The sequence below is a fragment of the Gracilinanus agilis genome, chromosome 2, assembly GCF_016433145.1.
Source record: "Gracilinanus agilis isolate LMUSP501 chromosome 2, AgileGrace, whole genome shotgun sequence".
NCBI lineage: Eukaryota > Metazoa > Chordata > Mammalia > Didelphimorphia > Didelphidae > Gracilinanus > Gracilinanus agilis.
The window spans coordinates 453,148,094-453,173,850 of NC_058131.1; the positions used below are offsets into that span (position 1 = coordinate 453,148,094).

Below are 25,757 nucleotides of genomic sequence, written 5' to 3' on the forward strand. Positions count from 1 at the left end.
TTGGATTGAGTAAAGAGAAAGAAATTGTGTAGATGATTTGATTTGGATTAGTGAAGTAGATTAGTAGCTGAATTTGGGAAGAAAAAATTTGGCCACATTTGGGGGAAATGGAGAGAAAATTGAAAGGAAACAATCCCCAGTCCTAGATATTAGTTTAGATTATACTTCTGGTTTGAAAGAGGAGTAGGATCCAGAACAATTAAGGAGAATAAGGGTGAGAATTGGGAAGAAGAACCTAGAAAGAGAGAATCAAGAAAAGGATAGTGAAGATACCCAGATAAGACAAAGCAGAGTAAATTTTAAAAAGGTAAATGTACAAATTAGAAGGTTGAGCAAAATAAAACAGTGAGTTGATGAGGAGGGTCAATTGGGTAAACCGCTAAGAGTCTGATTTGAGTCTGAAAGGGAGGTGGATATATGGCTAATTTTGTTGCTGATACTAACAACAATAATAATAGCTAGCATTTATATAATGTTTTAAGATTTGTAAAGGGCTTTACAAATATTGTCTCATTTAATCCTCACAACAATCCTGGGTAGTAGGTGCTATTATTATGTGTATTTTACGGATGAGGAAACTTGGGTGGACAGAAATTAAGTGATTTGACCAGGACAATATAACTAATGTTTGAGCTGGATTTGAACTCACATCTTCTTGTTTTCCAGGTCCAGAACTCTACCCACTATACCACCTGGCTGACTTGTGAGTTTGCCATGTTATTAAGTGGTAATGATTATGTAAAAAATTTGATGGTTCTTAAAGTTGAGTAGTTTAAAAGGACATGGCTAAAAAAACTCAAATATTATGTATGGGGAACAGTGGGAAAAAATTTAAACCCTTACCTTCTGTCTTAGAATCAATACTATGTATTATAGAGAAAATAGAAATTGACTGAGTAATCCCTAGTAAGCCTTACAAGCTTATCATTTCAAAAGCAATTTTCCCAAATAAAGGAAAAACTTAAAAGATTCAAATAGAGGTTTGCTGATTATTTTCCCAACCAGTCCTTGCTGAAGAAGAGAACTCTGGAAAGGACATTTAAATTTCATATCTGTCTTTTAACTTCTATCTTAGATTCCATACTAGGTATCATTCCATGGCAGAAGAGCAGTAAGGGCTAGACAATTGAGGTTAAGTCACTAGCCCAAGGTCACACAGCAAAGAAGTGTCTGAGGCCAGATTTAAACCCAGGACCCTCCTGTCTCCAGGACTGACTATCCACTGAGCCACCTTAGTTGCCCCGAGCAAGAGAAATTGTACAATGACTGGTACCAAACGTGTAATATTTATATTTCTATGATAGCTAAGTGACCACTGTGTACAAACTGTAAGCTTATCTGCCTTTTGGAGAAGGTGAAGGGCTATTGAAGATATTCTAGGTTGTTAGGGAGAAAAAAGTTTCCTAAAGGAAATAGAAGAGATACTTCAATTGATTTTTTAAAAGACTAAGGGAGATTTGAGGTGGAGAAGAGAAGATCTGACCCTTGTCACAGTGTTGGAGGGTGGGAGAAGGGAAAAGACAGCTGTATAATTAGTGATAAAAATAGATTTGAGGCTCTTCCTGAAAGGGGTCAGGATGGGGGTTGGGGGACAGCTGGATTCCCTGAGGAGGAAGCTGATTGTCTTTCCAAAGAATATTGTTGAGCCACAGAGGTAGTTGGCTCCTCAGGGGAAGAGTAGTAGTAGTTGGTCATTCCTTGCACTGAAGTATCAAGGCAGCTAATTATGACCTGGATCAATAGAGAAGTCTGTCTGTCCTCTTCAGACATATATCTAAAATATAACAGAAAATCTCCCAATACTTTTTCAAAATCAATGAGAGATGTATATATACTTCTAGTGATTGATATGGGTCAGAGAAAGGAGGCTGAGGGCAGGTTTACACTTTTCAAATATATTTGAAGTATTCTCAAAAGGGGGCAGTGATGAGCTATTTTTAATTTCCACTGAGGTCACAATGAGAAGATTTGGTACAGGCCCAAAGAATTAAAAGCATAAGTATTTCCTAACAGAGAGGAGGTAGAAATAGTGAAATGCTTAACCAAAAAAGATTTAAAGTCTCCTTATCCTGAGAGATAATTATATTTTAGTTTAATTATAGTTCAGGCTCTCTTCTGTCTGGGATGACTTACAAGTTTAGTTTGCCTGAAAACATGATGACCTCTGGCAGGCCCTATTAAATGTATACATTTAGAAATTAATTTCTCTAGCAAAGGATTTTTAAAGGGTTCAAGTGGAGATTTGCAATTTATTTTTTTCAGATCAATTCTTGATGAAGAAGAGACCAAGATGAATTTAGAATTAATCAAAATTGTATATGCCTGTTAGTAAATCAAGGAACAAGTACTAGCTAAGGCCAAGAGCTTGAAAGAATAACAAAAACATTTTGCCCTCAAGGAGCTTACATTCTAATGGGGGAAAGTTTGTTGTTTAGCCATGTTTTTCAGCGATGTCTAACTTCTTCATGACCCCCATTTTGGGGTTTTCTTGGCAAGTGGTTTGTCATTTCCTTCTCCAGTTTATTTTACAAATGAGAAAACTGAGGCAAAGAGTTAAGTAATTTGCCCAAGGTCACACAACTAATCTAGAGTGAGACTAGATTGAAACTCAGAAAGAGGAGTCTTCCTCACTCTAGGCTTGGTGCTCTTAAACGTTACCCATACAAAATACATACAGAGCATATGGAACATATAATCTTAAAGAGAAAGGCATTGAAGCTGGTGAGATTAGGAAAAGCCATCAGCAAAAAGTAGAAGTTGAACTGAGTTTTGAAAGGAGCCAGAGTTTGTAAGAGATAGAAATGAGGAAGGAAAGAATTTCAGGCATTAGAGAGAGTTCAATGCAAAGTAGAGTATCTTGTGTGAGCAACAGCTGATCTTAGAGTTGTGAATGGAAAGTAAAATATAAGAAGACTGGAGAGAGAGAAAGGGGCAAAATTGTGTAAAGCTTTGATTAAATGACAAATAGGGCATTTATATTTTGATCTTACAAGTCCCAGGAAGTCACTGAAGTTTATTGAGTTGGAGTGGGAATGTGACATGGTCAGGCTTGTATTTAAGGAAAATCACTTTGATAGTTGAATAGACAATGGACTGCGTGGGCTGAGAGTGGAAGCAGAGAGACAAAATTGGAAGGGTATTGGAATAGTCCAAGTGACTGGATATTAGGGCCTGAACTAGAGTTACAGATGTGTGGGCAAGAGTTAAGGGGGTATAAATGAAAGATGTGAAAGTAGAAATGACAAGCTTTGACACCAAAACATATGTGCTATGAATCAGAGTATGGAGTCAAAGGATGACACGGAGGGGTTTGTGAGCATGGCTGTCCAAGAGGATAGTGGTACCCTGGATAGTACAAGGGAAAGTGGGAAGAGGTAGGATTTTGGGAAAAAATAATGAATTTTATATACCTAAAGGACATCCTATTCATTTTGAGATGTCCAATAGGCAGTTGGTGAAATAGGACTGTATCTCAGGGGAGGGACCAGGGCAGGATATATAGATGTGGGTCTCCTCTGCATGGAGATAGTGAAATCATTAATCAAGCAAATATAGAGGAAAAAGATCAGGGCCCCAGGAAAAAATCTTGGGGGCACATCCAAACTTAGTGAAAATAATATATGGATGATTCTAAGGAATAATCAGACAGGTTTGAATTAGATCAATGATTCCCAAAGTGGGCACTACTGCCCCCTGGTTGGTGCTGCAGCGATCCAGAGGGGCAGTGATGGCCACAGGTGTATTTGGGGGCAGTGAATAACTGTAAGGGGGCGGTGATCGTATGTGACAGGGGGCGCTAAGTAATATTTTTTCTGGAAAGGGGGTTGTAGGCCAAAAAAGTTTGGGAACCACTGAATTAGATGAACCAAAAGAGTTCAGGGTCACAAAAACCTAGGAGACAGTATCTAGGAGATGATCAACAAAGTCAAATGCTTGAGATATGTCAAGGATGAGGAGTGAAACACTCCTATTACAGATTTGGCATTTAAGAGATAATTGGTAATGTTGGAGAGAGCAGTTTCAATTGAATGATGAGGTTGGAAGTCATATTGCAAAGGATTTAGAAGAGATTCAGAGGAGAGGAAATAGAGGCACCAGGTATTTTTTTTCCCAAAAATTTAGCCAAGAAAGGGAGGAACAATATGGGACAATAACCAAGGGTAGACAGTTGAATCAAGTGAGGGCTTAAAGATGGGGCAGAACTGAGTGTGCTTCTACTAGGTCTGTATCACAAAGAGATAAAAAAAGATGGGGAAGGACTTGTTTGTACAAAAATATTTATAGCTGCACTTTTTGTGGTGGCAAAAAATTGTAAACTGAGGGGATGTCCCTCAATTGGGGAATGGCTGAACAAATTGTGGTATATGATGGTGATGAAGTACTATTGTGCTATAAGAAATGATGAAATGGTTGATTTCTATAAGAACTGGAAGGACCTACATGAACTGATGCAGAGTGAAATAATTAGAACCAGGAGAACATTATATACAATAACTGAAACATTGTGGGACAATAAAATGTGATAGACTTTGCTACTAACAGCAATATAGTGATCCAGGACAGGATCTGAGGGACATATGAAATGCTATCCACATCTAAAGAAAGAACTGTGAGAGTAGAAATCCAGAAGAAAATATATGATTTTTATCTTTTGTTTATGTGCATATATGATTTGAGGTTTGGGTTTTTAAAAGATTACTCTATTACAAAAATGAATAATATGGAAATAGGATTAGAGTGATAATACATGTAAAACCCAGTGGAATTGCTTGTCAACTATGGGAGGAGGGATGAAAGAAGGGAGGGAAGAAGAGAGGGAGACAATGTGAATCATGTAACCTTGGAAAACTTATATGTATATTTGTTACTGGAATAAAAGAAAAAAAACTGAGTGGGCTTATAGGCAGCTGTGAAGGATCCAAGAGAGACTGAAGATGGGAGAGAGAGAAGATGCTAGTTGTGGTAACCTGCTGGGGAAGATGGGATGGAGGGTATCAATGGCACATATAAAGGGGTTGGCCACCTCTTCATTAGAGTCTATAGGGATGGAGGAAATAGTTGGAGGATATTCTAAGGCAGTGGTTCCCAAACTTTTTTGGCCTACCACTTCCTTTCCAGAAAAAAATCACTTAGCGCCCCTGGAAATTATTTTTTTTTAAATTTTAATAGCAATTAATAGGAAAGATAAATGCACCTGTGGCCATCACTGCTTCCCTGGATCACTGTAGCACCCACCAGGGGGCGGTGGTGCCCACTTTGGGAATCACTGTTCTAAGGGATATGAAATAAGGAAAAAAGGAAGCTTTCAGTGAATGGACTTGGATTGTTTTCCATGAAGGTGAGGTTCTCAGCTATCATTTCCCTTCCATTCTCATTGCTACCATTCTATAGTTCAGGCCTATAACATCTCATGCTTGGATCATATTTTAACTGATGACCTTTCCACTTGCCTACCTCCTACTCCCATTTCATTGGGCATATGTACATGTGCGCACACACACACACAGACACTACTAGCAGATAGATTTCCCTAAATCAGTATTTTCATTATGTAATTTTATCTCATCCCTGTTCCATTTGGCAAAAAGATAAAGTCCAACCTCTGTAGAATGGCATTCAAGGAATATAATAAGTATTTATTAAGTTTCTATCTTTACAAATATTATCTCATTTGATTCTTACAGCAACCCATTTGTACCTATTTTACAGTTGAGGAAACTGAGGTAGACAGAGATTAAGTTACTTGCCCAAGGTCATATAGCTAGTGAGGTTGATTTGAATTCAGGTCTTCCTGAACTCCAGGACCAGTGCTCTATCCACTGGTCTACCTTGTTGCCTCTAGGTCTTCAACAATCTCATTGAAATTTCATCTCCCACTGTTTTCTTATAATAAGTCTTTGCAGTTTGGGCAGCTAGGTGGCTCAGTGGATAGAGAGCCCAGTCTGGAGATGGGAGGGTCCTGGGTTCAAATGTGGCCTTAGATACTTCCTGGCTGTGTGACTCTGAGCAATTACTTAACCCCAGTTGCCTAACTCATTGGAAATGATACTTAGTATTGATTCTAAGTGTTTTAAAGAAAAAAAAAAGTCTATGCCCCAGGCAGCTTAGCCTACTCACTCTTTCTCCTAAATATACCCTGTCACTTCACCACTGCTCACACCATTCTCTATATGTGGAATTCCACACTTTTCTTGCCTATCTGAATTCTATCCATTCTTCAAAGCTCAGATCCTGTTTCACTCCTTTTTTGATGACTTCCCTGGCTATTCCTGTAATGTTTGTTATTCGTACCTATAGGATCTGTATCTATTTGGTTTTTAGCAGCATACGCTAGTGTATGTTGTACTGTCTTTCCATGGCTGCCTTATCACGAATGTGCCATACATGTGACATTTCCCCAGGGATGGCTCTGGTTAAATCGCTCCAATAATTTGACTAGCATCCAAAAATATCTTGGTCAGATTTTAACAGACTCCAGGGGGTGCATCTCCTGGATCCTAGCCAGCCAGCCCCTATTCATGATGACAATGTGGTTTAAAAAAGGAAAGACTTCCATAAACACACAAGAATGTGTCTGACAGTTGAGGCTAAGCACTTTTAGGCCAGGGTCACCAGGGCAACTATTTTAATTTATTATACTCTGTATCAATTAAAATGAGGTGAAAAAAATGTCTTACCTTGCTGTTGGAACATCAGCATGGTCTGTGGGGATGAGTGAACAGGCAGGGAACGAGTCCTTTGGACTGAGCTGTGAGTTCGACTTGGCATGCTGTTGCTGCCCCCAGGGTTGGCAAACCAAAGATTCTAGGACAAAAAAAGAGTGTGCACTTGTGTATTTGCACATATAACACATGTACAATTCTAGAAAGGCATATATATACACACCATACACATAAATCAAATGCAAGAGTTCAAGCAGGAAGCTAATGTTAAATTCTGGAGATGTGTTTCCAGGTCTATCTGTAGTATCCTCTCTATTTATAGGCAGAGCTTGTCCTGGTGTTTGGAGGGGTTTATAACTTCCATTTGCTTTATTTTTGGCTCCCCTAAGACTTCTCTGGAAGACATGACTTTATTAGGGAACTCTTTTCTCTCTGACTCCTTTCTATTCCCTTTTCTTGCTTTCTAAATCATAGGTAAGATCAGGAAATATGTATGGCAGAGAATTCTCTCTACTTCTGGGTTTGGTTTTGAAATTCTCTGCCTTTTGTTTTTTTAAAGAAAGGAGCCAGAAAAATCTCATCAGAGAAAGAAAATAACTGTTCCACACTAAGCTGGCATGTTTAAAATGACTTGGATTTCCTTAGCAGCAAATTCTCTTTGAGTGAGTCAGAGAATGAGGAAAGTCTGGAAAGTGACGTTTGGTGCATCTAATGTCTCTTTTTGAGGGGATTCAATTTGGCTTACACTGCCCTCAGTACATTTTGCTTATTTTAAATTCTTCCATTAACCTTTTGGGTTTGACAAATTAAAACACAGTATTCCCTTTTAGGATACCCCAATATAAAGGCACCAATTAGGCACAAAATGATTGTATTAGTAAACTGATCTCACTTTTCTCCTCCTGTAAGGGGACTCCCCAGACTGAAAGTATCAAGGGAAAGTTGTTGATTTATGGAGTAGTGATGGGATAGGAGAGAACTCATTCTAATCTGTACTTAGAATTTACACACACACACATGTGGCTGAGTGGGCTGAGAAGCTTTGAAATCTCCCCATATAACACCTTGTGTTGATCTCTAAGGTATCTCTTTGTTAAAAGGTCTAGTTATTCTGAATGTTGTCTACAATGGGGAAAAGAATATTTAGTTCCACCTTAAAGATCATGGAATACTTCAGAATATAACCCATAGGCAGTGGTGTGCTGATAAATCCTTAACAACTGATTCTCCAGGAAAAAAATGTAGACACTTATAAATTTAATCTGCATTATTGCTATTTTCTCCACCACTTTCCTAAATCTGGATGATCAGCCCTGATTTCTGAAGTGGAGATGCTGAAAATTTCCTAATGAGCTGGTTCTAGCACTCCTCTGTCTATAGGTATGTATGTATTGATCAGAACAAAAAAGAGGTGAGTTTTACACATTTTCATAAAGGCCCCACCTCAAATGTGGGAGCGTTCTAGGTAAGGCTACTTTAAGGAAGGAAGTTGAGCAAATTCTCCTGACCTTCCCTAGGGACTGGCCATTGCTGATTTCCTCCTTATGTTTGAAAAATACAAAAATGGACAGGCTACCCCACAGGTCACTGGGAAAAGTTCTCTGGACCTATGGGAATGTCCAAAACTCTATGGGTAAGTGACTCTTCTAGAATCTCTGATTCTGAAGTTAGTAAGTTCTCCCCACTCTAGCAGGGCTCCATCCTCAGAAAAGCTGAGAAAGCCTAAAGCATAACAAACCTGTCTTCCTTGTTTTAGGATGGTGGGATTAGTTGCCGCACTACGCTGGGTAGAGCTGATGAACCCACTGGTACCCAACAGTCCAAGTCGGGCTGACGGAAGATTCCTCGAAGGGATCTGGTACTGGCGTGGGTTCCTCCTGCCCATGCCACCACCTACAGAGCCTGCTGTTGGTAAGGAGTTTGACTGCCCAAAACCTCGACTGTCACAAAATGGAAGGAAAACCAGAAGAACATGAGACATTTCAGACCCCTTTCCCACAATTTAAATTTTTTCAATTTCAATTTTTCCCTTTGTTCTCTTCTTCCCATCCTCCCCCCGTAAGAACCAGTATCAAGCAGTCATCCTATTCTACCCATCCTGAGAATACTGGGAGGGCTCTATGTCCAGAAATCAATCTGACCTCTAGATACCGTAAGACCAAAAGAAGTTCACCCCCAGGGTAGGTAATTAGTGACCCTGGCCTTCTGGTTCTGACAGCTTCTCTTTTACTTTTTTAGCCCTGAAGATCTCATTCTCTCTCTGGTGAACACAATCAGATTCTATGTGATTACATAGCAGTGAGCAATGTTTTTAAGAACCAACACATTCTTTCCAAGAAGTGTCAGCTTTCATATTTAATACTGTTTAAATCAAAATGCTTTACCTCAGTCTGCCACAAGATGGAACAGATTTGCTTTCTTTAGCTATACAAGCTAGGCATGTATTTCTGAAGAAACATCTAGAGTTGGGGTTGAGACAAGTTAACAAATTAAGGATGAAGTGGGGCTATGACACTGTAATTTGCTAAGGGTATTTCATTAGAGAAGGAAGAGAGAAGGAAAGCCTAAGTTATCACCACAACTGATGCCTGAAGCTATTTCTTTACTCTCCAGAATTTATTTTTCCTTGGGAGAAAAAAACAAACTTTGCCCTGAAACTGGTTAAAATATTACAGCTTATTTCCTGGATCAATAGTTTCCCTTTCTAGGGTGTTCATGATCAAGAAAAGTTCCTATATTATCCATATATTTTCACAAGCATCTCATATATATATATATATATATTCCCTTCTCTTCAATTGCCCCCTTCCCCCCTGTTGCAGGCTTGCAATAGCTCACACCTGAACTATTACAAAGCATCCTGGTTGGTCTCCCTGTTTCTTATCTCTCCCCACTTAAGTCCATCTTCCACTTAGCTGCCAAAATGATCTTCCTAAGTTGTGATATTACTCAATAAACCCCAGTGTCTCCCAATTACCTCCAAGATCAAATATAGATCCATTGGTTTTTAAAGCCTTTCCTACCTTTCCAGTCTTTTTACATTTTACTCTTCTCTCCATGTACTCTAAGACCCAGTGATACTGACTTTCTTGCCTTTTTTTCCCAAATGAAAGTTCATCTCCTAAATCCTTGCTTTTTTCACTGGCTTTCTCCCATATCTAGAATGTGTTTCCTCCTCATCTTCCTCTCTTGGATTTCTTATCTTCCTTCAAAATTCAGCTCATTCCCACATTCTGGAAGAGGTTTTTGCCCTGTTTTCTCCCTACTGCCCCCAACCCAGTGCTTTCCTTCTGAGATATCCTTTCATTTATACTATATACATAATATATAAAATCTTGTATGTATAATATAATTATTTGCATGTTGTCCCTCCCTGCCCTATGCCACCAAACCCCTACTGGAATGTGAGCTCTTAGAACAAGGACTGTTTTTGTCTTTCTCTGCATCTCCAGTATTTAGTATAATGCTTGGTACACAGTAGGTGCTTTAAATGCTTATTGATTAACTGATTATTCCATACTCAGAAGCCTATGTAAGAATGTGAAAAGGAAGGAGGCTTCTGGTTTCTCTGGGACTGCTTAGTTTTTCTCTTTTTTTCTTTGGTTTCTTAATGAATTTTGGTCACTTGGTAGATGATTCAACTTCACTTACACTCCCTATTGAAAGTCCTTTTCTAGCTATAGAGAGTGAACTAGAAGGAATAATTGCATAGAATGGAGGTGACAGGTTTTAAGTTGTCAGCCAACTTAGCAAATGAATGTCCTGGATCAAATGTTCAAATAGGCAGAGTCTGAGATTTGCCATCATGGGCAATTGACTTGATCATTATTATTATGGGGCATTTGTATCTGACTTAAACAATTAGGCTGTCCATAGAGATGAGGCCAGATGGGAAGTCCAAAGTTCAAATCTGGCCTCAGGCACTTCTAAGCTGTGTAACCTTGGGCAAGTCACTTATTACTCTATTGCCTAACTGAGTGATGGGCAAACTAAGGCCTGCAGGCCAGATGCAGCCCCCTGAAATGTTATAACTGGTCTTACAACATAATTCTTAATCTGACGAATACAATGAGTAGGATACAATGAAACTTCAAAAGAGTTGCCTTAGAAACAGACTGACAGATGAGCATTTCCTTCTTTCCTTTGGCCCCCTCTTTAAAAAGTTTGCCAATTACTGGCTAACAATTACCACTCTTCTGTCTTGAAATTGATACTTAGTACTGATTCTAAGTCAGAAAGTAAGGGTTTTGAGAGAAAGGGAAAGAGAGAGGATTGAAAAAAGTGATAGAAACAGAGTTTTCTCCCTTAGTTACTTTTTTTTTGCATCTCTGCTTTTCTCTTATAACTTTCTAAAGATAATTAACTGGACTCATTGTCAAAATTAATAAGATTAAATATCCTAATGGTTACTAATAGGAATCCATTACTATGGAATCTGTTGTAATTCAGGGAGAGGCTGTGATAAAAATTCATCTTTTCACTATAAAAAAGCAGATTTCTGAAGCAAATTAAGAGGGAAAAAAGATTTTAGGGGAAGTATTAGAACTACTTTAAGAAATTTTTCACTGCATAAGCAGCACTTATTTGAAGAGAAATCACATAATATGAGAACTAGAAGGCACCTCTAAGATCACCTAGTCCGACTTGTATGTATTAGGTCCCCTAAAAATGGTCATTGATCATTTCCTTCATTTAGAAAACCTTCAGGGGGCAGCTGGGTAGTAGCTCAGTGGATTGAGAGCCAGGCCTAGAGACAGGATCCTAGGTTCAAATCCGGCCTCAGACACTTCTCAGCTGTGTGACCCTGGGCAAGTCACTTGACCCCCATTGCCTACCCTTACCACTCTTCCAGCTATAAGTCAATACACAGAAGTTAAGGGTTTAAAAAAGAAAAAAAAAAGAAAAAGAAAAAAAGAGAAAACCTTCAGTGAGAAAAAGAGAAAGAGAAAAAAAAAAAAAAAAAAAAGAGAAAACCTCCTGAATCAGCCCATTTCTTATGTTGAGTCCAAATATACCTATCTGAAACCTCCACCCATTGCTTCTAGCTCTGCCTTCTGAGGATAAGCAGAAAAAGGCCTCATTAATCTTTCATATGACAGTTCTTTAAATACGCAAGGATAGTTTCTTCCCGGTCTTTTCTTCTTCGGGCTGAACATCTCCAAATCTTTCAACTTATCCTTGGATAGCCTGACTTAAAAGCACTTGACCATTGCAGTTGATTTTTTCTAGGATGCTCTCTCTAGCTTACCAGTGTCCTTCTGCTATATGTTGTGAAGATAGCAGCAATTAATTTCTGATATTATTACTATTCAAAATCAGATTTTGATGATCAGTATATACTTTCCTTTCTCCACAAGTATCACTTCATCCTCAATAATTCAAGGCCACTATAGATGGTTTTCAATTCATCCTCTCTGAATTTCCCATAATTGAGCTTCAAAGAGCAATATTTATCAAGTTGAATCAAATTCAGTTGCTGAAGAAGTTATAATAAAATCTTTGCTTGACAACATTTTATTACCTTAGTTCTATTAATGCTAGTATTGACCTGGAAAATAATAAAACTGAAATTCTTTAAAAAATTAAGATTATCTTTCTAACTCAGATTGACTTTTCCTCCCTCCACTAAGTATAAAGTAGTTGGGTTTTTACTGTTTGAATTGATGTACTGTATATGAATGTATGCAAAAGATTCAACATTGTCAAGACATTATGTGTGTATGTGTGTGTATATAAAATCTTCCTTTTGTTGTCCCAACAAAATGTACTTAAAAAATGGGGAGAGACTTTATCATACTTAAAGTTTAATGAGTCAGTAGTGCAACTTCTTTTTTTGGCAAACAAAAACTAATTTAATCTTAATTCTTCATTAAAAAAGATATAGTATCAAAAATGGGGAAGATAATAGGACTCTTAAAAAACACTTCCTTAATTAGGAGACTGATATTTCAAAACTTTCTAGTCCTTTGGAAAAAAAATAGCAGATTTATCCAATATAACAGATACATAGTAATGTTCTATAAATGCATATGTCAGCACCACCTTGGATAGTCTACTTTAGTAGATAAGAAGTCTACTTCACCTTTGCCAAAATAAAATCCTTAGAAAAACTAGTCTGAATCTTTCTTTTCCTTTAAGATCTTAAGTTGGTTATTTTCAAATTACCAATGTCTTGTATCGATTCTTCAGTTAATAATAATTAACATTTATATGTAGTATTTAAGGACTATAAAGTCTTTGCATATATTCTCTCATTTGTTGATCGAGCATTTATTAAACACTTAACATGAACCAGGCACCATGATAAGTGCTAGGGATACAAAGAAAAAGCAAAAACAATCCCTACTCCTAAGAAAAATGTAAAAAAAAAACCCAACACAAGTACAAACATTCCTTTTGGGAACTTGTTTCTTCCTGAATGTGAAAGGGAGATCAGTTCACCTCTCTGTTGACACAGATTCTTTTTTCCTAGTCTGATTCAGCCTAAACCTGCTCTATGATATTCTGGTCCAAATATGGTTCTAGTAATGAAGACAGTTCTTAGTGTCACATTTTAGCAAGGAGATTGACAATCTTGAAAGCATCCAGAAGAGACAGTGAGAGTCCTGGAGTCCAAGAAACATGGGAATCAATTTAAGAAGCAGGAATGTTTAGCTTGTAGAAGGAAAGACATCTTTGACTATCTGAAGAGGTGTCATGAAAGACAGAGATTAGTATTGTTATGTTTGACCTCAGAGATCAGAATCAAGAAAAATAGGCAGAGAAAGGTCAGTGAGTCAGATTTATACTTGATATCAGTTCAATTACCGAAGTGTTCATTAACTATTATTTGCCAGATGCTGTGCTAGGCACTAAGGATACTAAACAGTACTTACCCTCTTCAAGGAATTTGTTAAAAAGCTGTTTAACAATTACAGCTGACCAAATTAGAGTACACTGCCCTGGGAGATGGTCAATTCTTTCCAAATACAGGTCTTCAAAAGAATGCAGAATGCAGAATATTATGGGACAAATTTGAACTAAGGGAATTCTGAACATCTATTTTCTCTGTTAATTTGATAATCACAGAAAGTTTCTAATTAATCTCCCCATTCCTTATCATTCAGCTTCAAAAAGCAATTAGATAGCAAATTCAAACCACTACAAATCTAGAAGCTCTAAAGTACGATGGGGTTTATTTTCACCTTTTCCCAAGGAACTGAATTATTATCTAAAATCAAGAATGATACGTCTACAGTTTTAGACTGCAGCTCAGTCCAAAATAGAATAGCAGTGTTATGCTTAATCCAGCCATCAACTATAATTAGCTTGTCTGCAGCTAAAAGGAAAACATCTTCAAGCAACCACACAGACAGTGCTGGTTGAACAACAATACTTGGCTCTCTTTCACCTGTACATATTTAAATGTTTTGCAAGTATTCATTAAATAGAGAAAATCTTGTTCAGGAAATCATTTTGAGGCACAAAGGGCCTAATTCATATCTTCCTCAGGGAACTCTTTCAATACTTTCCCCTCCGCAACCCCACCCATTTGATGACTATTTTAGAACCAGCCACAAGGTAACCTGCCATGAGCAATATGTGATACTCAAACACATTACTGGATTCAGAGCCCAAACCAAGCAAATAAGTAACTAAGGTAACTAACATGCATCATAATGAATGAAATCCCAACATACTTTCTTTGCTGTCGATATCCTGATATGTCTAGAAGGGTTTTCCGAGGGAAAGACCGAAAGAGCTTCTGCACCTGCTGTTTCCATGACAACAATCTTTTTTTCTGTGTCTCTGTAAATGCCTGCAAAAGCAAATAGGACTTTTTGTGTGTAATGCAGCTTGGCACGAGAGGAAAAACATGCAATTAAATATGGGAAAATATTGGAGCCTGGTCAGCTTGGCTTAAAAATTTTTTGTTTATAACCCAACACAAATATACTAATTAAACAGTTTTATTTTGGCAACCACCTGTAACAAAATTCTGTATTTCACATAAAAGATTCTTGGTAGACTATACTACATGAAACCTGTTAAAACATACCCTTTTGATCTTTTTAAAGATTAAACATCATCAATACTTGCACCTGCCTCGCACTTTATTTATAATTAGGAATGAATTGCAAAATTGATTTGTAATACTCAGGCTTTAGAGGACTTCCTGCATCTTCAGAATCAATGGAAAAACTCTTAACTTCTCCAAAAAAATCAACATATAATAATGCACTATTCACAATTGGTATAACCTTCAGGTAATTTAATGTATTCAATATATTTAAAGAATTTGTTAAAACATCTACCATGCAAGGATCTCTCTTCCTGTCTTCTCCCTTTGTCCCTCTCCCTCTAAATCCATTTCTCTCTCTCTCTCTCTCTCTCTCTCTCTCTCTCTCTCTCTCTGAGAGATATAAAGAAATATACCTCCTTTTTATCCCTCCTTCCCCAACTCCATTCACCTGAGATGTATAGTCCTACAAATGGAATTGATACGTTTTTCAATGTCTCTTCTAATTGGTGTATTAGAGGCCACATTAGTTATAGGCTACACTAATTTTAATACTTCACATTGCTTTCTATTCTGATATTTCTTTGTGGCATCTAGGTGACCCTGGAGTCTTTAGGAATATAGCAGAATAAGGACTGGCAATTCAGAGGCTTCAAGCATCAATCTGGTGCTCAATGACTCTGCTGTCAGAGGAACAGTAAGAACAGTATCATGGTATCATCAGCATCAGCCATATCAACAATAGTTGTCCACAAGATGGCAACTCCTGAAACAAAGATATTTAAATAGACCTCAATTCATTGGGGCCCTTCCCCTTTCTGTAGTAATCAGGGCAGAAAACAGGAAAAGGTGCCTATATATATATATATATATATTTTTTTTTTTTTTTTGTTGTTGTTGTTCTGTCATTTTTGGTTGTGTTTGATTCTTCATGGGGTTTTCTTGGCAAAGAAATGGAGTGGTTTGCTATTTCCTTCTCCAACTCCTTTTTACATATGAGGAAACTGAAGCAAATAGGGTGTGTTAAGGGACTTGCCCAGGGTCATGTAGCTAATGAGTATCTGAGACTAAATTGTAATTCAGGAAGATAAGTCTTCCTGACTCCAGGCTTGGCATTTTAACTGCCTGCTTCTAAAAACATGGTTTTTAGAAATATATAAACACCAACTATACTGTGGGTACTTTAAATGTGAGATCTTTGGTCCAATGACTAATTAATTGACATATTGTAATGGAAGAAATAAAAATTGAGATTGCTGCAAAGGTTATTGCAGCTAAGTGGAATTGTGGTTCAAAGAATCTCATTGAAGAGGTAAATAAAGGGATTGTTAGAGCTGGATTAATCATTAATTCAAGAGCAACAAAAAACAACAGTAACATGTATTCTTGATTTTCTCATCCTCCAATGTTCCTCCAATTGTAGCTTGTGTGCTTAACAACTGCTGTAAAGGATGAAGGAGAGAAATTCTATGAATACCTCAACCAAATCAAGTCAATATATATTTTGATATACAAATATACAAAGTAACTTCAGTCTGAAAACAAATGTGCAAAGAGAGAGTGGCTTGAAAATACCTGGGTTTGAAAAACAAGAGGCCAAAGTTTTGTAGGCTACTAAAAACCTCACACCTATTTATCATGAACACCTTCTTCCTAAAGAGAATCTGAAGGCATTGGACAAGGTAGATACCAAGCATCACAAAAAGGAAGTTGGACTGTAACTGAAGGAACAAGCTGCAAATTTTCAAAAGAGATTAGAATCAGCTGTCCATGTACAGTTGGACCATCAACTCGTTAGAACAAAGATTGACATCAACATCATATTAGAAAAATAAAGATGAGAGGACATGATGAACAACTATTAACAGCTTCAATTTATCTAGTTCAAATAAACTGATGATGAGACTGGGAAATTAAAAAAAAAAAAAGACAAAGATCCTGACCTTGATACCATCATTTCCTGCATAAGTTTAATGTACATAAAACAGTTGCCACAACAAGGAGACCAACAGAGCACAGAAACTGATCCATCCACCAAAAGGCCTCCCTTCCAAGTAGAGAGAGATAGAAGCCAGAAGGCAACAAAGGAATAGAATATTAAATCATTTGTAAAACATTGGTGGATCAGGATGATGAAAGATGATGGGACAATAGTATTACCTTTTAACAATAAAAGAGTGAAAATGAAAACAAGTCTATAAATAGCTTGATAAGAGACCCAAATGAGTCATTTCATCACATGATTATTCATAAGTAAAACTGACAGAAGTATTTCAAATATATAAAATGGAACAAATTTGTCAAAGTTTCTGTAATGATCTATTTTCATTAGCAGTAAAAGAGGAGCTGCCACATTTTGGGCCCTAACACCTTAGTCTCCAATGTATAATACAAAAAAATAGAAATGGGTTTTACAAAGACAAAGTTGGGAAAAGTGACTGGACCAGACTAAATGCACACTGAGGAAATCTCTGTTGGAGGCAAAACAATCTCAAAAGCATGGATATCTGAGGCATGCCTACTTTCTCGACTTTATAAAATTTTGATTAGAATGAGCTACAAGCATATTAAGGGTGTCCTAGATGAAAATATAAGAAGGGAAAAAACAAGTTTTTGCCAACAATACCATACAACAAATTACATATTTATAGCAACCACAATTGATTGAAAAGTACAGAGAATTCAAGGTCTCATTATGTTTATTGTTTGTTGATTATTTTTAAAGCATTTGATTAGGTAGAGCAAAATTGAGCCTTAAAGATAATCTTCCAGCAAGAAGTTTCTCATGCATATGTTTAAGATAGATATAATAGATATCTTGATAAATGTCACCACAAAGATAACTTTTTTTCAATGACTATTAATATCAAGTGATGCATGAAAACAAGATACTTGTCTTAGAGGGTATGTCTTCTGTATGGTTTAAAGGGGAAAAAAATTCTCTGCTGCTGGCAAGGTCCTCCAGGTGTTCTTATTGCAAATGACATTGTACTGATATCATCAAACAACAAAAACATTACAGAACCTTAAACATGAGATCCATTAATTATTCAAAAGATATCAGCCTAACAAGTTACGCAGGAAAAACTAAATGGATGAAAAATGCCAACTGTTACAGACTCAGACATGAATTTGGATGACCAGTCCATTGAGTTAGTACATGAGCATAAAAATCTGACACGGGCAGTACAAATATACAAATAATTGAGCCTAGAATTGAATAGGAAGAATATAGTAGGGTTGATTGCATTTGCACACAGAAATTGTGGGCTTTTAATTGCTCTCTTGCAACACCCATCTTTGCAACACAAATATACACCTTGAGATTCTCCATAATTATAAAGCTTAGAATATTATAGTCTCTGAGAAATTACTGTTGCAGGTGATTCAAAAATCAATGGAGAGATGCATGATAGACATAAACTTAATCTAATAAATTTCTAATGAAGTCATATTCAAAAAGTGGCTTAGATGATTATTATTGAGGAAATAAATGACTGGAAAAGGCAGTAGGCCAGGCATATGACAATGAGGGAGAAGAGATAAAAGCTTAACTGTTCCACTGGGATCCATGAAATATAAAAAGTCCTGGAGGAAACACCCTGACATGTTTTGTGGGTCTTCTGGGAAGATTTGAGTGGAAGAACATGAAAAAGAACTACACAGGATAAAAGAGCAGGGAGTGCTTACAATTTGTACCAATTGATATTGTACCTGAGGATCATGATCTGTTCAAATATACATTTACTCTGGATTTGTGATTTCACTGATAGTTTTCTCAGTTAGAAAACTCACTTAACCATTTCCGAATGGCAAATATTCTGCAATGGAGAGCTTGGGGAACTAAGAGCTAGCAAGAAATAGAACTAGAAATCAGATGTCTTTGTGGTCAGCTCTCTTTTCCACTATACTATATTGCTTTCTACTGAAGTACACATACAAATACATATACTCCTCTATATTTATGGATTAGAGTATGTGTATATATATATATACATATATATATATATATACCCTTTTTATGAAAGCCCAACAGTATCCTAGTCTAGGTCCTTTATCTTATCTGCATTAATTTCCCTTGAATTAGAAGATTTAACTTTAAGGAGGGATCTTAATTCCCTGAAACTAAGAGACTTAGTCTTGTTTGTGGTGACTAAACTAAGAGTGGCAATAATCTTTAATTCAATCAAAGAGGTATTGCTTTATTCTCTCTTGATCAGATTGAAGTAGTTAAAGAAGAGAAAGTTAACTGATTTTAGAAAAATATTTTCTCTAAGGATGTCCTGGATTTAATATTACTATAAGATTACTATAATTCTTTTCTGTAAACTTTAAATTATGTGCCTTTGTTATAGAATTTTGTCTTGTTTCAGCATTACTATAAAAGGAAAGTGATCATTGCTTGGGTCAGAGTTACTATTCTAATTAGCAGAGAGACCTCTGAACCTCTTTCCAAAGGGGAATGTTTGTAATATTAATAAATTGTCTCTGACAAATTTAGACTAAAATGCATAGCATAGAATTTTTCTTCCATATTGTACATATTTTCGTTAGTGTTCATCATGTTTTCAATGTCTTGGATGTCCATCTTGAATCACTGGTTAAGTGATTTATGCAGGGTGTCAGAGGCAAGAATCATAATGAGTTTTCTCGAGAGCTCTTGTGTTAATCAGCAATCAAATATAGTTTTGCCATCTTTAGAAATTTTATCTTTAGAAAACTTCAAGTAATATTTCATAAAGGCAAGGCTTGAATGCAAGTTTTCCTGATCCAGGGGAGCTCTCTATACACAATGCCATAACTGCCTCAAACTGATTCATATAAAGATATATTTCTATTCTTAACAATTCAAGTGTTTAATCTTTCCATTCATTATCATAAGCCATTCTTGGTTCATTTCCATGTATGTAGTAGTCAAATGCCATCAAAAATGATCACCAGTCATTGAACTAATGCACTATTGACAAGGCTAAGGGGGGCTTTAAAAGAAGTTGCTTTTAAAGCATTTTGATGAACAGCATAATATAAAAGTAAATTGGAAACATGCTCTCTTTTAGCTCATTGCTGTCAATTAGTAAGTGTTCAATTAAAATGCCAACAGAAATTCTGTGATGTATGTATGTGGCAGACCTGTACTTGACTAGTAAAAGAAAGTATATCCTTTTCTTTTCAAGATATCATTCATTCATATGTTGATTATTCCCAACCATAGGGTCATATTAGAAGTGGAAGATATGGAGAACTATAATTACAAAGTTCTTACCCTCGAGCAAGAATAGTAGAAAAACAGAAATGGTGTTCATTCATGCAACAGTTCATTCAACAAACATTTATTGAGTATCCATGACTGGGCTAGTATACAGATTAATGAGAGGTTTCCCTATCCTTAAGGAGATTATAGTCAACAGCTTTTGTTGGCTTACTATTTTTTAGACTTCCCAATGAATAACTCCTTTAGGTAATATAGATTAATTCATTGACACTATTTGCACATTATTCAGTTTTCTAGCCTTAGAAACATGAACCAAACAAAGGACTTAGAGAACTTGCTAATGAATTTGATGCAGAACAGAATAAAACTAGTCCTATAAATCTCAACTTGACCTTTTTAATAATGGGTAATAATTGGGCAATTCTTTTAGTTTTTCTAAGTTTTCTCATCTATAAATTAATGGGCTTGGACTAGATGAGTTCTAAGTTTCCTTCTAGCTACAAATCTGGTCCTAGAGTAAAATAATCGATTTTCCTGATTACAAAGAAGCAAGTTGTTCACAATTTAAAGATGCATTAAAAATGGCACCAGAGATGCCATTTTATATAAATGTTTCCCAAGTTAACAAGTAGTATTAAGCAGATGGAAATAGTTTTTATTTCTTCACAAAATGAATCATTGATTCACCTATCACTTACAAAACACTAGATTTGTTATTCATTTAATCCAAGGGTACATATAATGGTAGTGAATCACGAAGGATCCATATGGTGTTTTAGCAAAGGTCAATTCTGTACCTCATCAATATTTCATTCAATATTTGGTAACATAGGAGTCTAAAGTCAATGCTCTAGGGCTCGGGGAGAGAGGGGGGGAGGGATAGTTACTCTTCTATTTATCCAAAATGTCTTCAGGATTACAGTGGGGAAGGATAACATTCATTATGTTCAGATAGGCCTCATTCTGACCTGAATTTGTTGTATGTCCCGTGGACGTGTCCAGAAACCCACCATTCTAAGCAGTCACTAGGACTCAGGTTAAACTAGCATTATTCATATTAGACAAATAAGCATGTCTTTGAGACAGATGATGATTGTTTCTGAAATGGGTAGAGTCGCATTAATGCTTACCAAGGAAGAAAAAATCCCCATGAGAGGGGGAAAAAAATCATGAGATAAGGAAGTGGCAAGAGGCATTTAACATATGGGTGATAACCTCCCAAGACAGGGAAGTATTTTGGCACTAGAGGCGGTAGAAATAGAAACCTTTGTCCTTCCTCTCACCACCACACTAAACTTTCTCACTGTTTTGTGGGGTCAGTGCCCACAGTCCTTAAGGAGGAAGGGAGGGTGTCTCAACTTAGTCAACAACTTTCCTCTTCTCCAATTAAAGAGTGATGTTTACAGTTAGTGAAAGAGTCCTGTCTAAGGGAATCCTGTTTAGCCCTCCACTAGAATGAACAGTGTGTGCTACATGGGGGCCTCAAAAGGGAATGTGTGTTTGGTAGGCATGGAATAACTTGGGGCTGTGGAAAATTATTTATACACATTCCTCCTTTCTTGAACTAAAATAATAATAATAAAACTGTTGAAGAACATTTTCCTCTTTTAAAGTAGAGACAGGGCTCCCCCCCTCAAACTTCCTGTCCATGAGTTACCCTCCTGTAATCAGGATGTGTTTTGCTAGCAATGATCCTTGACAAGCAAGAGAAAGGCTGAGAAAAGTTTGATCTTTTATATTGCCATCATGCCTTATATGACACAGAAGTGGTCAATGAGAAAAAAAAGCAAAACAAATGTGAGAGAGATCCTGATAACACAAATCAGGCTGACATTTATGCGCTGACATATGAAGCAGGCATCATGAAACCTGGGTAACTTCTAAAATATAAGTGATTTGACTAATGACCTCAGAGCACTTGGAGCCAGGTGGAAAAGTTTTTTTTTTTTTTTTTATGCCAATATGCTACAGGCTCAATTCTTAGGAATAGAGGCAGTGGGAAGAAAAAGCCAAACTGCCCAACTTACTATCTCCCCATTTATTCCATCTTCTGAGTCCATTCCTTTGAATAAATTATACCTCATGCCTGGAAGGTCCTCTTTTCCTTACCTCCATCTCACAGAAGCGCTAGCTTCTTTTAAAGTCCAACTCAAATGCCATACCCCATAGGATAGTTCTCCCCATTTCTAATGTTCAATGCTATCCTGCTTTGTTTATTTATTTTGTAGTGAATTTGCACTTTTTGTATTTTTTTCCTTGTTCATATCATTCTCTCACAGTGGGATATAAGTGCCTTGAAGGTAAGTATAATCTATTTTTACCTTTCTATCCATCCTACCCAGCACATGGTAGGTGCTTAACAAATATTTCTTGAAAGAAGGAATGAATAAATGAATGAAGGTAGGGAAGCATCATCTAGATCTTCTTTTGTAGACTTGAGACCTCCTGTATCTTAATCCTGAACTTTCTTCTCCACTTATGAATGGTTGTAAGCTTCTTGAGAATACCTGTTCTAACTTCCCTTCTTTTATAGACAGTGCATATTTATAAACACACATACAAGCACACACAAAAGAAACCCAAGTGGTAAAGGTCAAAGAGGGCACATGGTCAGGGTTGGCAAAAGGAAAGTCTGGACTACTGGTCAAAGGGAAGGTGGAAACCATTATAAATAACATGTTTTATCTATCTAGATCTCTGGATCTTCAGCTACATTTAGAGTGCTTCTTCAACCGGAAGAAAACATTTTTTTAAAAGTTCACTTTAAAACACTTTCCAAACAAATAAAACTGGATCTAAACAATTGGAAAGCCATTGATTGCTCATGGGTAGGTCGAGCCAACATAATAAAAATGACAATTCTACCCAAATTAATTTACCTATTTAGCGCCATACCTATGAAGCTACCAAAAAACTTCTTTACTGAATTAGAAAAAACTATAACAAATTTCATTTGGAATAACAAAAGATCAAGAATATCAAAAGGGAAATAATGAAAAAAATGTGAAGGAAGGGGGCAGATATTAAACTATACTATAAAGCAGCAGTCATCAAAACAATATGGTACTGGCTAAGAGACAGAGAGGAGGATCAGTGGAATAGACTTGGGGTAAATGACATCAGCAAGACAGTGTATGATAAACCCAAAGAGCCCAACTTTTGGAACATGAATCCACTATTTGACAAAAACTGCTGGGAAATTTGGAAAACAATATGGGAGAGATTAGGTCTAGATCAACATCTCACACCCTACACCAAGATAAATTCAGAATGGGTGAATGACTTGAATATAAAGAGGGAAACTATAAATAAGTTAAGTGAACACAGAATAGTATACTTGTCAGATCTCTGGGAAAGGAAAGACTTTAAAACCAAGCAAGAGTTAGAGAAAATTACAAAATGTAAATTAAATGGTTTTGATTATATTAAACTAAAAAGCTTTTGTACAAACAAAAACAATGTCGTCAAAATCAGGAGGGAAACAACAAATTGGGAAAAAATCTTTATAACGAAAAACTCCGACAAGGGACTAATCACTCAAATATACAAGGAGTTAAAGCAATTGTATAAAAAATCAAGCCATTCCCCAATTGATAAATGGGCAAGAGACATGAATAGGCAATTTTCAGGTAAAGAAATCAAAAGTATCAATAAGCACATGAGAAAGTGTTCCAAATCTCTAATAATTAGAGAAATGCAAATCAAAACAACTCTGAGGTATCACCTCACACCTAGCAGATTGGCTAAAATGAAAGAAGGGGAGAGTAATGAATGTTGGAGGGGATGTGGCAAAATTGGGACATTAATGCATTGCTGGTGGAGCTGTGAACTGATCCAGCCATTCTGGCTGGCAATTTGGAATCATGCTCAAAGGGCTATAAAAGAATGCCTGCCCTTTGACCCAGCCATACCATTGTTGGGTTTGTACCCCAAAGAGATCATAGATAAACAGACATGTACAAAAATATTTATAGCTGCGCTTTTTGTGGTGGCAAAAAACTGGAAAAGGAGGGTATGTCCTTCAATTGGGGAATGGCTGAACAAACTGTGGTATATGCGGGTGATGGAATACTATTGTGCTAAAAGGAATAATAAACTGGAGGAGTTCCAGGCGAACTGGAGAGACCTCCAGGAACTGATGCAGAGTGAAAGGAGCAGAGCCAAAAGAACATTGTACACAGAGACTGATATACTGTGGTAAAATTGAATGTAATGGGCTTCTGTACCAGCAGCAATGCAATGACCCAGGACAATTCTGAGGGATTTATGGTAAAGATGCTACCCACATTCAGAGGAAGGACTGCAGGAGAGGAAACATATAAGAAAAGCAACTGCTTGAATGCATGGGTCGGGGCGGACATGATTGAGGGTGTGGACTCGAAACTACCACACCAATGCAACCACCAACAATTGGGAAATTGGTCTTGATCAAGGACACATGACAAAACCAGTGGAAAAGTGCGTCGGCCATGGGTGGGGGGAGTGCGGGGGGTGAAGGGGATAAGAGGAGTATGAATCAGGTAACCATGTTAAAAATGATTATTAATAAATGTTAAAAAAAAAGTTCACTTTAAAACTTAAATTTCTTGGAGCAGTACGATATTTTAAAGAGTCACAAGTCTAAGTTTTTAATGTATTAGCTGATTAGGTGTTTGACAACTTTGACTGAAACAACCTGGACAAATAATTAGTGTATGAAGGAAAAAGAAACAGAGAAAAGTAAAAAACACAGGTCATTAGTAAGGGTGAAATAAAAAAAGAAAGAATTAATTTAAAAATAAAAACAAATACTTTTTTACTTTAAGGGAGAAAGAAATGGGGCTTCAAGAGTAGCAAAAGACTCTCAGTGTGGGGATATGGTAGAGAATTTAACTTTGGCCTTAACCATGGGCCACAGCTGCAATGCCTGGTGGACAGCTGGTGAGGGCATAAAGGGGAAAGAGGGAGTGGGAACATGGGGAGAGAGCTAGAATTTTGCAATTTATATCTTCTTCAACATAACCAAAGGTTCTCAGCTGTTAAAGAGTTGGCACATCCTACTGACATGTTGTTTCATGGCTTCTTGCTTATATAGAGTCCTTTGGGCCTTTATTATTTCTTTTTATGCCTATATCATAGAAAAAACTCCACCAAACTTGATTTATGCAGGAAGGTAGTTTTGAAAACTACAGAATCTGACATCTGCAGAAAGATTGGGGAACCTTGGAAACCCCAGTCTACCCTTGCACACATGGCCATTCACCATTCTCCCAACTATACATTCAGATATAACACATCAGTGCACATGTATTCCATGGGCCTGGGACCTTTTTCCTCTTCATAAAGTTAGATTTCCCATATTTTGTATTTACAGGTGGTACTTCCTAAACATATTTTAGTTGTTTTCTAAGGTCAAATATAGTTCCTATAAAAATTATGTTAATATAGAAATATCTCACAATATATAAGAACTGGGGCAGCTGGGTGGCTCAGTGGATTGAGAGCCAGGCCTAGAGACTGGAGGTCCTAGGTTCAAGTCCGGCCTCGGACACTTCCAGCTGTGTGACCTTGGGCAAGTCACTTGACCCCTATCGCCCACCCTTACCACTCCTGGGCCAAGGACGGTCCCTAACCTGGATGAAAAAGTAGGAGGGTTGGGCGTGGGGCTAGCAACCCCACCCTGTAAAAACTACATCTGCTAAAGAAACTGCAACCTAAAGTAGGGGCAGCTGGGCTAGCTCAGTGGATTGAGAGCCAGGCCTAGAGACGAAAGGTCCTAGGTTCAAATCCGGGCTCAGACACTTCCCAGCTGGGTGACCCTGAGCGACCCATTGCCTACTGGTTGTGGCCCTATGCTCCTAGAATGGAGTCCCAGGATAAAAAAAAAAATATATATATATATATA

At 37.1% G+C, this 25,757-nt stretch overlaps 1 protein-coding gene across 1 annotated transcript in view; it reads right to left on the reverse strand.

Annotated features, from left to right (window-relative positions):
• The window catches only part of SAMD4A (sterile alpha motif domain containing 4A), a 314,523-nt gene that overhangs the window by 27,580 nt on the left and 261,186 nt on the right, over window positions 1-25,757 (reverse strand). The window contains exons 10-12 of the mRNA XM_044664788.1: window positions 14,342-14,460; window positions 8,401-8,602; window positions 6,678-6,804 (exon numbers count right to left, since the gene is read on the reverse strand). Of these exons, the coding sequence (XP_044520723.1) occupies window positions 6,678-6,804; window positions 8,401-8,602; window positions 14,342-14,460 (448 nt within the window). The remainder of the gene's footprint in view (window positions 1-6,677; window positions 6,805-8,400; window positions 8,603-14,341; window positions 14,461-25,757) is intronic.